This window comes from Brachyhypopomus gauderio, chromosome 4, assembly GCF_052324685.1.
Source record: "Brachyhypopomus gauderio isolate BG-103 chromosome 4, BGAUD_0.2, whole genome shotgun sequence".
Taxonomy (NCBI): Eukaryota; Metazoa; Chordata; class Actinopteri; order Gymnotiformes; family Hypopomidae; genus Brachyhypopomus; species Brachyhypopomus gauderio.
Genome location: NC_135214.1, coordinates 12,969,513 through 12,984,143, shown reverse-complemented (window position 1 = coordinate 12,984,143; position 14,631 = coordinate 12,969,513). Strand labels below are relative to the sequence as shown.

At 40.3% G+C, this 14,631-nt stretch overlaps 1 protein-coding gene across 1 annotated transcript in view; it reads left to right on the top strand.

The window, feature by feature from the left end:
• Positions 1–14,631, top strand: part of ttn.2 (titin, tandem duplicate 2) — a 165,167-nt gene that overhangs the window by 4,070 nt on the left and 146,466 nt on the right. The window contains exons 4-23 of the mRNA XM_077002312.1: positions 4,696–4,983; positions 5,298–5,386; positions 5,473–5,684; positions 8,044–8,275; positions 8,594–8,749; positions 9,192–9,326; positions 9,774–10,001; positions 10,106–10,219; positions 10,728–10,964; positions 11,326–11,379; positions 11,610–11,868; positions 12,032–12,077; positions 12,171–12,383; positions 12,510–12,652; positions 12,754–12,911; positions 13,005–13,235; positions 13,410–13,648; positions 13,775–14,016; positions 14,158–14,322; positions 14,431–14,599. Of these exons, the coding sequence (XP_076858427.1) occupies positions 4,696–4,983; positions 5,298–5,386; positions 5,473–5,684; positions 8,044–8,275; positions 8,594–8,749; positions 9,192–9,326; positions 9,774–10,001; positions 10,106–10,219; positions 10,728–10,964; positions 11,326–11,379; positions 11,610–11,868; positions 12,032–12,077; positions 12,171–12,383; positions 12,510–12,652; positions 12,754–12,911; positions 13,005–13,235; positions 13,410–13,648; positions 13,775–14,016; positions 14,158–14,322; positions 14,431–14,599 (3,610 nt within the window). The remainder of the gene's footprint in view (positions 1–4,695; positions 4,984–5,297; positions 5,387–5,472; positions 5,685–8,043; positions 8,276–8,593; positions 8,750–9,191; positions 9,327–9,773; positions 10,002–10,105; positions 10,220–10,727; positions 10,965–11,325; positions 11,380–11,609; positions 11,869–12,031; positions 12,078–12,170; positions 12,384–12,509; positions 12,653–12,753; positions 12,912–13,004; positions 13,236–13,409; positions 13,649–13,774; positions 14,017–14,157; positions 14,323–14,430; positions 14,600–14,631) is intronic.

Here is a 14,631-nt window from a genome sequence, read left to right as displayed (position 1 = left end):
AATGAAGCCGTCATCAGCTATCAAGTCAGAGTAATCAAGCACATCCAGTACAAGTCTGATGTTATTTGAGATGTGACGACTTCTCATAAAGCCTGACTGTGTTTCACCAATAACTGTGTCCAAGACTACTTTAAGTCTCTTAGCAAGCACATTGGCAAAGATCTTGTAATCATTATTGAGGAGAGAAATGGGTCTCCAGTTATCAATTAAAAGTACATCCTTGTCAGACTTAGGGATCAACGTGATGATGCCCTGAGTAAGGCTTGAAGGGAGTGCATTCTTTTTTATGCTTTCTATAAAAACCTGTAGCATAAATGGAGCTAACTGTTTTGAGAAGCATTTGTAAAATTCTGAAGTTAGGCCATCTGAACCCGGAGATTTATTCGTCTTAAGAGAGTCAATGGAAACAAGTACCTCCTTCAGGGTGAAAGGGGCATCACAGTAATCTTTATCACTTGAATCCACAGTTATCAAGTTTTTTATAGATGCTAAATATATATCTGTGGCCACTTCATCATATTTAGAACTGTAAAGATTTTCATAGAAGTTACAGCAAAAATTTGAAATTAGTTTGGTATCTTCAGAAATAACACCACCAATGTTTAGCTGGTGTATGGTATTGTTTTTTGAGCGATGTTTTTCCAGCCTAAAAAAGTATGCAGAGTTTTGCTCCCCTTTTTCCAACCACTTCTTCCTGGATCTCACAAAGGCCCGTTCTGCTTTGCGTCGATATATATCATCCAGTTCACTCTGAAGGTCTAATAAGTTCAATCTATCCTCCTGTAAGATGTCCTCAGGAGACTTTGAATAAAACAAAGCAATTTTAGAGATTATCTCTTCTTCCTCAACTCTTCTAGATTTGGCCACATAACTTCCATACCTTCTTAAGAATTTACCAACTTCAAATTTAAACAACTCCCAGTTAGAATTATAAGATTTCTCTTTCCTAGCTTTATCCCAAAACTGGCTAGATAATTTATCAATCTCCTTTTTAACTGACCTATGCTCAAGCAAGGAGTTATTTAGTTTCCAGTATGAGGATCTATGTAAAGTAAACTGAGATACACATAATTGTATATTAATATATATCGCCCTGTGGTCAGTCAGAGGTGTTGTAAGGATGACTTACAACACAAATGACTTTATTTTTCTCAACGGAATTTGAAATTAGCCAAAAATCTATGCGGGATTGTTTTGTTCCCAGTTTATTACTCCAGGTAAAAGATTTGTTGTTAGGAAATTGTTCTCTCCAAATATCAATAATGTCAAGCTTAGCCATAATCTGCTTCAGTTTTACATTAGATGACGAAGACTGTGTTAAGTAAGTAAGTAAGTAAAATACATTTATATAGCACTTTTCACAGGCACAAGCCACAAAGTGCTTTACAACGGAAAATAAAATAAAATAAATCAAAGACACAAAAACACACACTATAAAACAGAAATAAAATACAGTGTACAAGGTCAACGGCTGCAACCTCCACCACTAACTAAACGCCTGCGTAAAAAGGAAAGTCTTTAGCTGTTTTTTAAAAGTATCTACAGTGTCAGCTGATCTTAAATGTGGAGGAAGTGTGTTCCACAGTTTTGGAGCAACCACCTTAAATGCTCGGTCTCCACGAGTCTTTAGACATGAGCGTGGCACAGACAGTAAACTCAGGTTGGAGTTGGATGGTGTTGGAGGCCATCTATCAACTGTATTGTCAAAGGTTACATTGAAGTCCCCACCAATAATAATAAGAGAGTTTGGGTATTTAGAGAGCCAAAGGAGGATTTTATTTTCTATTGAATCAAGTAGACTGTCATTCTTTACTTTAGAATTATAGCCATATACATTAGCAATAATAATAATAGTATTATAGTATCTAATCACCTGAATAATGTAGTGGCCCACTAAGTCGCAGTCTGAATGCAAGACATTTCCAGAGAAGGTGTTTTTAGCTGTGGTGACTCCAGCAGATCGCTCAGACCCATGGGAGAACCAGACCTCACCACCCCATTGTGATCTCCAAAAATTTGTATCATCAGATAAGGAATGGGATTCCTGAAAAAAACTGAAATCTGTATTAAGTTGTTTGGCAAACAGAAATAAAGCTTTACGTTTGTAGTTCTGTCTTAAACCCCTGGCATTAAGAGAAACTATAGACAAAGACAAAGTGAATAGAAAAAAGAAAAAAAAAACTATCTAATGAAAACTAACTGCTCAATACAAATATCACTTAAAGGGAACCGAGAGCTGCATTATTAACAAGAAATGCTAGCAGAGTTAAACCAAACAACAGGTCAACTGAACACATTGCCTATACAGGCCAGCATCAGACAGTTGTGTTTTTTAGTCACATTGTTAAGGATGAGAATGAGAGAAAAAAACACAAATCAGAGCTAAGCTACAGCTGTTACCACAGGAAGGGGGATTAATCTCTGAACCATTAATGAAGGCCCGGCCTCCAACAAAATGTGCTGTTTTACCCTCTTTTCTGGCCTTCTCGACTAGGGGCCACAATTTGTTCCTGCGATCTCTGTCCTCTTTAGTGAGATCCTCTGCAAATCTCAGGCCCTTGTCCCGTAAAAAACGGGATGTCTTAGCAGCTTTCCATACAGCATCTCTGCAGACTCGTGAAAAGAACTGTAGGATTATTCCTCTAGGCTTGGAGGCAGTTGGTCGCTTGGCGCCGAGACGATGCACTGTATCGATTGCATCAGCGAGCTTGGTCTTCCATTCTGGGAGGACATCCAGACAAATCTCAATGGTCTTCTGCCGTACATTTTCCTTCTCCAGCTCTTTCACTCCATAAAGTCGCAAGTTCCATTTCCGTGAGTATCTTTCCAGCTCAGAAATCCTTAAACGACAGTCCTCTACCAGTCTTTCCTCATGAGAAACTCGCTTTTCAAGTGTAGATACTTTTTCTTTTATGTCCTTGATTTCAGCACAGGCAAAATCAATGGTCTTCTTTAAGCCTTCAATTTTCAACGCATTTGCACCGACCATTTTCTCAATGTTGTCAGACCTGGTATTTATCAGTGCAGACAGCGAGGCAACTATGTCATCAGCGTTGGCTTGTTCGGAGTTATCACGAGTATACATCACCTTCTTTGGGGCTGGCGATTTGCTCGGAGTGACAAGAAAGGAAGGGAAGTCTTCCAGATCGTCCTCAACTACAGGAAGAGTCACAGGAGCAGCGTAGCTATGCAGGCTATCGATTAGCATATTGCCGGCATTAGCATTAGCTCCAGGCGGCGAGGCTTTTGAACCTTCCAAAGTTCGGCTCCTATCGCGTTTTACAGGCATGTTCAAATTCTCTTCTCTATTCGTGGTATAAGAGTGTCAAGGCAGTGACAGTTTATTGAAGAACAAACTATAACTCCACTGTTAACAAAGACTGAAACTTCGCAGCGCTCGGTGAAAGCGTGTGCTCACTCGTCCATCTTGGCACGCTCCCCAGACGTTGGTCAGTCTTCTCACTGAAAAGACTAATTATTTACAAAACGAAAGTAACGGTAGCGCGCAGCGCAAATCCGATTGTAACGGAGTAAAAGTCGCGTTTTTCTCAGCACATATTTACTCAAGTAAAAGTCGTTCATATTAAAACTACTCTTACAAGTACATTTTTGTCCAAAAAGCTACTTGAGTAAATGTAACGGAGTAAATGTAATGCGTTCCTACCCACCTCTGGACCCACCTAACAACCGATCAGCTGTCAAACTCTTAAAGTGCCAGGGAAGCTAAATCTATGTTAATTTCAGTCTAGGTGCAAAGTTTAGATCTATAGAGTATGTCTTCTGAATACTGTTTAAAAGTTCAGTAATTAGTACCTACAGTAACTGACTAACATCCAGTAGTTAATGACCAATAGTTAGTCAGTAACTACTAGATGTTAGTCAGTTACTGTTTCACTGATCACAGATCAAGCCATTTGTGTTTAATCTAGTTATTTCTTTAAAGTGTCCAGAGCAGGGAAATCATAATCAGTACTGTTATTTACTAGGTCATATGCTGCTTGTATACTGTGCTGTCAGCATTAATTTGAGAGCATATATATTTTTAGGGGAACTATATGAGTCACATTGGCTTCTTTTAAAAACTCTTACTTCAGGGCATCATGTGTAATTGGCCAAATTAACATCTTAAAATTAGTACATTTAGGACTGAAACTCCTTTGCATAATTATAGTCTGAATTTTTTGTAATACAAAGGGTATTTTGTCCCCTGATCTTGTCTTCAGTAGTGAACAGTTTAAAGAAAAATCTGTTTTTGTCCTGCAGCAAAGTGTAATCACAGTTTCTGAGTTCTGAGGCATTTGTTGAGTTGTTGTGCTTTTGTGCTCTTCAGATTTCATCCCGTAGTTGTTGACGGCAGTCACACTGTAAAATCAGGCACTTCTCTCTGGAGGCAGGGGCGTCTCTGCCCCTGCTTCCATGTTTCACAGATGGTTAGCACTGTCGAGCATTAATTAACGATGCTCAACTGGTTAGGCAACAACTGGGATCCCAGTGGGGTGGTTTGGGGAGAGGCACAGCATGTATAATAGGGGCTGTGATTTTACTTAATGTGGATTTAAATATCTTAAAGTTGAAGTTGTCATTCAGAACTTTAGATGGTTGGTTTCATTTACAACCCAGAGGTTTGGAGAAGAGCAACAATATGTAAATTTATCTATTTTCATGGTCATGTTTTTTCAATCTTTTTATTTTTAGCGGAAACTGCGCCGCCCAACTTCACTCAGAGACTACAGAGCATGACTGTGAGACAAGGAAGCAGAGTGAGACTGGATGTTCGTGTTACGGGAATCCCTACACCTGTGGTGAAATTCTACCGAGAGGGAGCTGAGATTCAGAGCTCCGCTGACTTCCAGATTGTTCAGGATGGAGACCTTTACAGTTTGTTGATAGCTGAGGCCTTCCCTGAAGACTCTGGAACCTACTCCGTCAATGCAACCAACAGCAGTGGACGTGCTACCTCTACTGCTGAACTACTGGTTCAAGGTACATTTTTATAGTTCGTTGTGCCTAAGGATTATACCTTAAAGCTGTGAACATACTAAAGCTTTGCTCATCTTTAAATTTGCTCTTAAAGCAAACTTTAAAGGGGTTAGACTCCAGAAGGCCACAGTACTGCCAAGTTTATTGTTTTCCCTGATTTACAAGTTATCAAATCCCATTCAAACCCTATTGCGAGCTGATTTTGATGTGTACAAGTCAAGGAAATGTTGAACTTTGCAGTGTTGTGGTCTTTGAGGAGCTGTGTCCTTAGTGCCAGTATTAAAGTGTCTTATCTAAACTAAACAACTGGTGCACAGGTGAGGAGGAAGCCGTGCCTGCAAAGAAAACAAAGACAGTTATTTCAACTTCTCAGATTACACAGACACGCCAAACCAGAGTGGAAAAGGTATTTAGCACTTATCCTTCAAAACTGACTTTACCATTAATGGGCAAGGCTGCCTTGTTAATCCATGATTTTTGTTCCATCTACAGAAAATGGAGACTCGCTTTGAGTCCACAGCTTTGCAGATGCAAGTTGAAGGAGGCGTGGTAACTCAACAGCTAGCCCATAAGACACCTCCTCGTGTGCCTCCTAAACCCACCTCCAAATCCCCTCCATCCCAAGTGACTAAAGTTGCAGCTACTCGCCAGCAGTCACCATCTCCCGTGAGGCACGTGAAGGCCCCCACACCGACCCCTGTCAGGTACTTGGGATTTTCATTAAACTACGTAAATGTGCTTTAGCCTGGCTTCTTCAGGGTTATAGTTTAATTCACTTGCCTCTGATACTATTGGTCTGTAACGTTTCGCAACGAGGAAACGGACGCAAATGCGAGATATAACTCAATTTATTGAGACACACTGAGCCTCTTGGAGGCTAACCGTACCGACCCGTACCACACGGGAGCGGCGAGGCATGTTCAACACGAGACAACTCTGAATTAACGGTGAACAAATAGTACGACTTGGAGCCTCGTATAGGCCAACCGTGCTGACCCAGTGACTCGGCGTAAAACACAACCAATGACCAAAACACAAACATACTACACAAACCAGGATATCAAAGAATTCACATGGGCACTGAAAGCTAAACGATCCAAACAAAACAAGAAGTAAAACAAAATAAAACCAAAAGAACAAACCCACAGAAGTACAGGAATGCCGATATAAACTCAATGGGACACAAATCTAATGAACCTGACAGATACGCAACCGTACCGAAGACATCAACACAACTAAGGAAATACACATATGCCAAACCAAACCGATAGTATTAAACAGCAAACCAAACTCAAACAAACAAACCAAGGACAAAAGCAATCGGCTACTTCACCTAATCCTTGGTGGCAGGGGATTAAGTAGTGATGGGACATCTGAAGCGAGGCTTTGAGGCGTGTACCGAGTAAAAAGGGGGCGTGTCCGATGAAGCCCCACTTCAGAGCTTGTGTCATATTGAGCAAAATCACGTGATCAGCAACAAACGAGAGCTCTGTTCGAAATAGCCTACTACATACTGGATAATGCATACTGGACTCAGTATATACTGGATATTGCATACTGGTCCTCGTAGTAGTATGCAGTACAGTTTCCAGTATGCGACAAAAGCAAAGCATACTACAAGGTCACGTGAACGTAGTGTTGCATGATGGGATGCAGTACACCACGAAGATAGCTCTGTTCGCGTACTGGAATATTTTGCGGAAGTAGTAGGTCATCCGGGTATGTTTTGCGTACTGGAAAATTTAATTTTGGTCACATACTGCATACGGCATACTGATTTGGGGCTCGATCAGTACGCCAGTAGTATGTAGTATGCTATTTCGAACAGAGCCTAGGCCTCGGATTACCTCGGCCACGTCATTGCTTCATTTTGCGTATCGTTTTTCAAAATAAAAGCGCTATGAACCCTGTTGCTTCATGGGTTGTAGTAGGTGGTTAAATTTTAATTTTAATTTAAAATCTGGAACGTTCTAAATTCTTTTTGTTTGATCAGGTTGTACATCAGATTCACACATCAAAAACAGACTAAAACCATTGGAAGAGGCAAACCTTATTTGTAATGTTAAAAACCAGATCTAGAAGCCCCAAGAAGCGATTATTTTAAACACATTCTGTTTTTTAACTCAGTTTCTAACTCAAAATATTCAGTCTGCCTCAACAATCACTCAATTCCCAATATAGTAAAGTACAACATATCTTCATTGTCAAAAAAGTCCATGACATACAAGAAAACCCAACACAACCACTGATGGTCAAGGATTAGACTGGCTACAAATCATTTTAATAATTAAAACATGACAATTAAGTATGATTTAATTGATTCTCCTGTTACTAAACATGAGTTTGATGGAAACTTTGTGACAATATTGCATTTACAAATCTTTGAAAGTATGATCCAACTGAATGACAAGGCTGTTACAGTTTCACCAGCAGATGTCACTAGTGAGTGATGAATGAAGCCTCGAGTAATTAACCTTTTTGCAAAGCAAAGGGTTGGAAAGCTTCATTGCTTCATGAGGCTTCATTTGCCCATCACTAGGATTAAGAAAGACGGAAACGATAGATGAGTATGAATCAACAACCAAGGACAAAGAACAAACACTATACCCATCCAGACAATAACTTTAACCACGAAGGAGAAGCGAGACTAGAGCACGGATAACAGACAGAATGACTCACGCCAGAAGATCCAACATCGGGGAATATAACCAGACTTAATTATTAGAGAAACTCTAATAAATTCTAATAAATTAAAGGGGGGTGTACCATTACGCCAAGGTGAAACTGAAACATAAGAATCACAGAGGGAACGAGTGATGAAGACGTAACAGTCATTCAGTAGAACTGGACTGGCTGGATGAGATGTGAGCAAAAGTTGCTGATCGAATGGAGACTGATAAGAATGGAGAAGGGAGCTAATTGAATGTTGATGAGGAAAAGTCGTATTATTCTACCATTATTGCCTAAAAAATGGACCTATTTGTAAGTGTAAATGTAACTGATCATTGTGGCTTTTTATTTGAAAACACCCTCACCCGCTGTTTTTTTTTCTTTAACTTTCAGAGCTGTATCACCCTCCACAAGACTGTCAGTATCGCCCATTAGACCAGTCAAGTCTCCAATTTTAACTCGCAAGCAGGTCGCTCTGGGTGCTGAGGTCCTGCCACCATGGAAGCAGGCAGGCTACGTGTCGGAGTCCAGCTATGTGGCCAGCATGAAGGCCAAGGCCCAGGTCCGCACAGAGATGCATTGGGAACCAGCAGTTGTGGAGCCGCAACCACCTGTCCCCAAAGAGGTACGGAGGGTCGCATTTACATGTGAACTAAATTGCTTTGCATGTGTGGAAAGGAGCAGATGATATATGCCATAGCAGATGCCATAATCTTTTCTTACCTTTGGTTGTTCGGATTGAGCTTTCAGATCGGATATTTTGCAGACATTTTGTAAAGCTACCATGGATTAATACAAGTACATAAAAAAGAGAAGCATGCAAAGTGATTGTTTGTGGTATTTCTAATGATAAAGTAGGTCTGTACCTGCAATGCTGAGCAACTGCTATATGAACAAAGACTAAAACTATCTTGCGTCCTAATCTTACCTGCATGTGTAAAAGGAACAGCAAAGCATGGATGACAAATCTGTCGCTGTTGCCACGGTTGTGGCAGCAGTAGACGAGGCTCGTAACCGCCAGGGTCCCTCTGGCCCTACAGCGCCTCCTGCTGTAGAGAGCAGTACTGCTACTGCTATCCTTGCTCCTACGATCAACCAGGTAGTTTGGCCACTCCGTGATATGGTCATCTGTCCAACCCTTTCATTCACCTCCATTTTTTTTGTGATTTCATCGACTTCCACAAATTAAACTTTTAGCTTCCATTGTGGCCCATTTTAATGTGTGTTTGTCCCTTTGATGAGAGTTTTTCATTGGTCCTTCCCTGAAATATCTGTAGATGTCACACAAAACAGTCAAGAAAGTGCTTTTCACATTTCCCACACCACATGACGATACTTTATGCCACCTACCTTGTGTTTCAATTACATATAGATTAACACACATTTTTAAATATCTAATTATATATATATATATATATATATATATATATATATATATATATATATATATATATATATATAAAATTACCTGTAATTTAATTTGACCTCTCATATTGTTTATGGTCAAGCTGAGCCTATGATTATTTTCGTCATGGACACAGCAGGTGAAGCCCTTGTCGGAGGTTTCGTCTGTGGAGGTTCATGAGCAGGATAGCATTATAGAGATCGTGGGGTCTCATTCTGAGCAAATTATGGAAACCAGCTCTGCCTCCTGCACACTTGTCTCTCAGGAGCAGGTAGCTGTATTTGATCATCTCACTCTCATCACGTTCACAGAGTGACCACGAGAGCACCGTGTTTAAGTGTAACATGTCAACTAACCTCACACTGAGTGGTTGAGATGCACAGTAGTGCACTGGATATTTTATACTCTGAAGGAAACACTACAAGGTTCTGTGGAAATGGCCCATCAAATGAAATCACCTCCTAACACTGTATCCACTCAACAATATATAGTGACCACTACATTGATCACTACACATGATTCACCATTTAGTCCTTCTTGTGATTCACCATTGGACACTCCACTTACTAACATCAGATGAAATTCTCGATGAACTGGGTTGAATTTCACACTGACTGTGATACTGAGTTCACCCCCGGTGTGTGTGGATTTATTTTGCGTCTTTAGTCAATGCTATGGTTCCTATCTATGTGCTAGATTTCACTCTTGTTGTTGCCAGGGCGATGGTATGAAGGCGGGAGCTGTTGCTACGGTGCTTGCTGCTGTCGATCAGGCACGTGTTCGAAAGCCTGTGCATGTTGAGAGTGCTGTGACTGAAGAAGAGATCGCTGTTAAACAGCAGACCGAGCTAACGGCAAAGCAACAGGTCACAAGTAGAACGGAAGAGTTGCACATTTCTACTGGCATGCTGAGGGATACCTCTGAAAAGACTGTTCATGTCACCCAGGTTAGGAGTCTTTTTATGCCTCCATGAAGGACTACATTTATATTTAGTGAGAGTTGATGCTGTGTTTCCAACATGTCAACCCTATCTCCACTGGTCTGCGCTAGATCCCAAGAACTACTGAGATTAGACCACAGGTGGAGACTGGCCTTGCACCATCTCCCACGCCACATTTCACAGTCTCAAAAGTTACCGTCCCTAAACCCGAACATAGCTATGAGGTAAGCATGATATCAGGCAAGCAGAACTGGATCTTAACATTTACACTGGATACTGGAGGATATAATAACAAGCAACATAAGGTAGAAATTATGACAAACCAAAACGACAAAGAATCTTACTTAACTCATTAAAGTACAGTATATCCTGCTTGCCTGAAATTTAAATTAAAAAGAAAAACTTCCAGAGTAGTCATATAATTATTGTGAATGAAATTTGCATTAGTCATAACCCTAACATCATGCATCCTAATATCATTTCTTTTAGTCCGTTCCATTATAAAATAAAAATAATAATTTGTTAGTTTGTAGCCCCCAATTTATTTCATACAGATTAGGATTCACCTGTTTAATACTTAACTTTCTACATTTTAATATCATCCATTCCATCCCATACTCCATTAGAAGTCACAATTTCATGAATTATTCCTGTTTGGAGTGGCTAATGACACAAAAGTAAACTCTCAGTTACGGTCAGTGGTGATGATGTTGTTTTCCTTGGGTTGGTTAGGTCTCGATAGCGGGCTCTGCAATTGCCACTCTGCACAAAGAATTGTCCTCCACTTCTGGTGCTCAAAAGATCATCAAGCCTGTCAAGCCTCCGACTTATAAGGGCGTGGAGACAAGAGTGACTCCAGAGCCAACCCATCCTCCTTTTAGAGATATTACTGAGAAATATCAGTCACATTTCGACACAGAGTTACAGAGACAGATAGGTGCTTCATATGCAGGAGAATGGGATATACAGGTTTGTAGTTTGACGTGATGCTCGCCAGCCAAGCTAATGATTGTAAATAATCTCACGAATGACTCTTTGCAGATGTTTGTTGTCTGGTCAAATAATCAGTCACTTGTGTGGTCACATAGAGTAAACCCAACTCTAACACTCTTTCTTACAGATTTCATCTGCTTAACTGGGGATTTCTCCTTGCCATCCACCTTCTTTCTCTAATCGCAGATTCCACTTGTCATTCTGTCTTTACATTTTAGAGACATGTTCTTCTCTTTTAACATTCTCTTTTTTTAACAAGCTTCCCAATTTCTAACTCGGGTTCCACTGGCGCATAATTCCAAGGTAATAAATAATTTGTTTTGTGTATGTCCTTCAGGCAGCAGTTCCCCCAGAAGCCAAGCAACCAGTTATGCCTCCAACAGTTACTGTTGTAAGTATTTACAGGTTTATTTTTTGCTTGTAGTACTGTTTCTTTCTTGCTACTGTCTGTTTTGAAGTTCACATTGTGCATTAATTGCAGCCTCAAAAAGATAATATGCCATTTTAATGCATGTTTATAATTATTGATCATAAATGTTTATATATCTATGGGATTTATTTATATTTTCTTTGTATACTGGTGGTATAATAAGTGGAATTCGTTTTTGTTCTGTTGTTCAGGGCTTGAAGAACATGACCGTTACTGAGGGAGAATCAGTAACTCTGGAGTGCCAGATCACTGGCCATCCCACACCAGGAATCATGTGGTTCAGAGAGGACTACAGGATTGAGAGCTCCATTGACTTCCAGATCACATATGAGAACACATATGCGCGTTTAGTGATCCGAGAGGCCTTTGCTGAGGACAGCGGTCGATTCACCTGCACTGCTACCAGCGAGGCTGGAACTATCAGCACGTCTTGTTACCTGCTTGTGAAAGGTAGGTATAAATGCTTTATATTTTGATCAGTTGAACTCATGTTAAAAGATACAATTAAGAGACACTTTATTATACAGTGTCATTTAGGAATGGATGAAAAATGACCTCATAATCCCTCATTTCCTGCCCACAATCATATTCACGCTGCCCACATATTTTTCAGTATGTGAAGAAATTGAGAGTCGAGAAGAGATTACTGTGGAGAAACCGTAAGTAGTTAAATCACAAAAAGCATGAGTTAATGAAATCATCTGCAATTTCTGATCACTGAAATCATATGGTGCCAATTCTGCTATGGCTAGTGTTGAGCCAAAAGAAGAGGCTGTCTCAGACGTGAGTGCTGTGCCCGAGACTGTGGACGTCGGAGCAGCTGCACCTCCATTTTTTGTGAGGAAGCCAGTTACACAGAAACTGGTGGAAGGTGGCAGTGTGGCCTTCAGTTGCCAGATTGGAGGGAGCCCCAAACCCCACATCTACTGGAAGAAGAACGGTGTTCCAATTACCACCGGATACAGGTAATCTGTAGTGTCACATGACCTATAAAAAATAAATAATAATAATTAAAAAAATGTATACTTTACTTACAATAAACAGTTCACACAACATAAATGTAAACTTATACCTGTCTTCCTCTTCATTAGATATAGAGTTATCTACAGTAAAGACACAGGGGAATGCAAATTGGAGATCTCCATGACTTTTGCTGATGATGCAGGAGAGTACACAGTCTCTGCCAAGAATCAGCATGGAGAAGTATCAACCTCCATCAGCCTCCTGGAGGAAGGTCAGTGGCATGGTTTTGAAACGTTTCAAGTGTATGGTATCATCCAAATGTCAAAACCCCTTCAGGTAATGTAACATCTGCATGCATGCTTAATTTTACAGAGGAATATGAAGCTTATATGAAAACACAGGAAGTGACATACAAAACAGAAATAACGACTGCAGTAGTACCAGAGCCCAGAGTGGCAGAGGTACCCCCTGAGGTGCAAAAGAGACTGGCTCAACAGGCACAGTTGATGAAGACATTTATCACAGAGAAGGTAAATATGTTTTAATTTTAGTCTCGTGTTCTCAACAGAAGCCAAATAAAAGATAAAACTAAAAATTATTATTATTATTATTATTGTTGTTAGGAATTCCAGATCTCTGCGATTGAGCAGAGAATAATCCAAGAGATTGAGGTGCGGATCTTAACGATTACCTATCGGGAGTTGGTAATAGAGGATGGAGAGGAGATGCTAATGAACGTAGCTGAGCATGAAGCTGTAGGCTCTTCATTCAGCACTCCAGTCAAAAGCTACAGAATCATGGAAGGAATGGGGGTTACTTTCCACTGCAAAATGGAAGGAACTCCTTTGCCAAAGGTATTGAACAGCATTAACTAACATCAATAACCACATATCACTGAGAGAATAAAATGCAGCATAAGCCAATTATCATATTTTTTTCATTCCTGAATTCCTTAAACCTGATATAATTTGTATCCAAAATATTGTAAATATTCATGAAGCCACATTCCCTTCCTGATCTCATCATAGATTGCGTGGTACAAAAATGGGAAGCGTATCAAACATGGAGGCCGTTATCAGATGGAGGTTCTTCAGGATGGTAGAACCAGTCTGCGTATTCCTGTGGTGCTTCCAGAAGATGAAGGAATCTACACAGCTTTAGCCAGTAACATGAAGGGCAATGCCGTCTGCTCAGGGAAACTCTATGTGGAGTCTACAGCTTCTGCTCAACCCTACTATCCTCAGGCAGAGGCCGTGAGGAGAGTACAGTAAGTTCTTACTGAAATTGTTTGGTACTTAATGCAGTGTACAGGTTTCCATAAATAATGTAGTTTTTATACGTTTTACTGACTATGCTACATGTTTCGGACCTGAATTTTAAATTCCTCTTCTAGGTCTGAATCGCCCATGTCTGCACGGTCACTTAGCCTCTCCCCTGGGCGCTCACCAGGTCGTTCTGTGAGCCGTTCCCCTGCTCGTAGGCTCGACGAGACAGACGAGTCCCAGCTGGAAAGGCTTTACAAACCTGTGTTTGTTATGAAGCCATCATCCTTCAGGTGCTCTGAAGGACAAACTGCTAGATTCGATTTGAAAGTTGTTGGAAGACCCATGCCTGACACTTTCTGGTTCCACAATGGTAAGAATGTTTATAGGTTTATAATATTTTTCCTTGTCCTGTATGATTAGTTTGTGTATTTTCTGCAAAATAATGCTGTGATGTTACAAAGCAAAAAAAACACCTTTATCATTATGATTTTTGCTTATTACTTTTAAAAAGGACAACAAGTGGTTAATGATTACACTCATAAGATTGTGGTGAAGGAAGATGGAACACAGTCAATGATTGTGGGTCCTGCTATGCCTCAAGACTCTGGAGAATGGACAGTTGTTGCTCAGAACAGAGCTGGAAAAACCACTGTTTCTATGACTCTCACTGTAGAAGGTAGGTTTTCTTACTAATGCCACAAGCTTTTTTCAAATTATCATAATTTTTTTAAACAGTTTATAGAACTTAGTAGCCCCATGTACTAATTTCATATGTAATTTACAGCTAAAGAAAACTTGGTTAGACCACAATTTATTGAAAAGCTGAAGAATCTTAGCATCAAGGAGGGAACTTTGGTTGAACTCGCTGTCAAAGCCATAGGAAACCCTCTCCCTGACATTGTATGGCTGAAAAACAGTGACATCATCTCTCCTCACAAGTACCCTCATATTAAGTGAGTGTCCCGTTTGACAAAATTATCTTTGT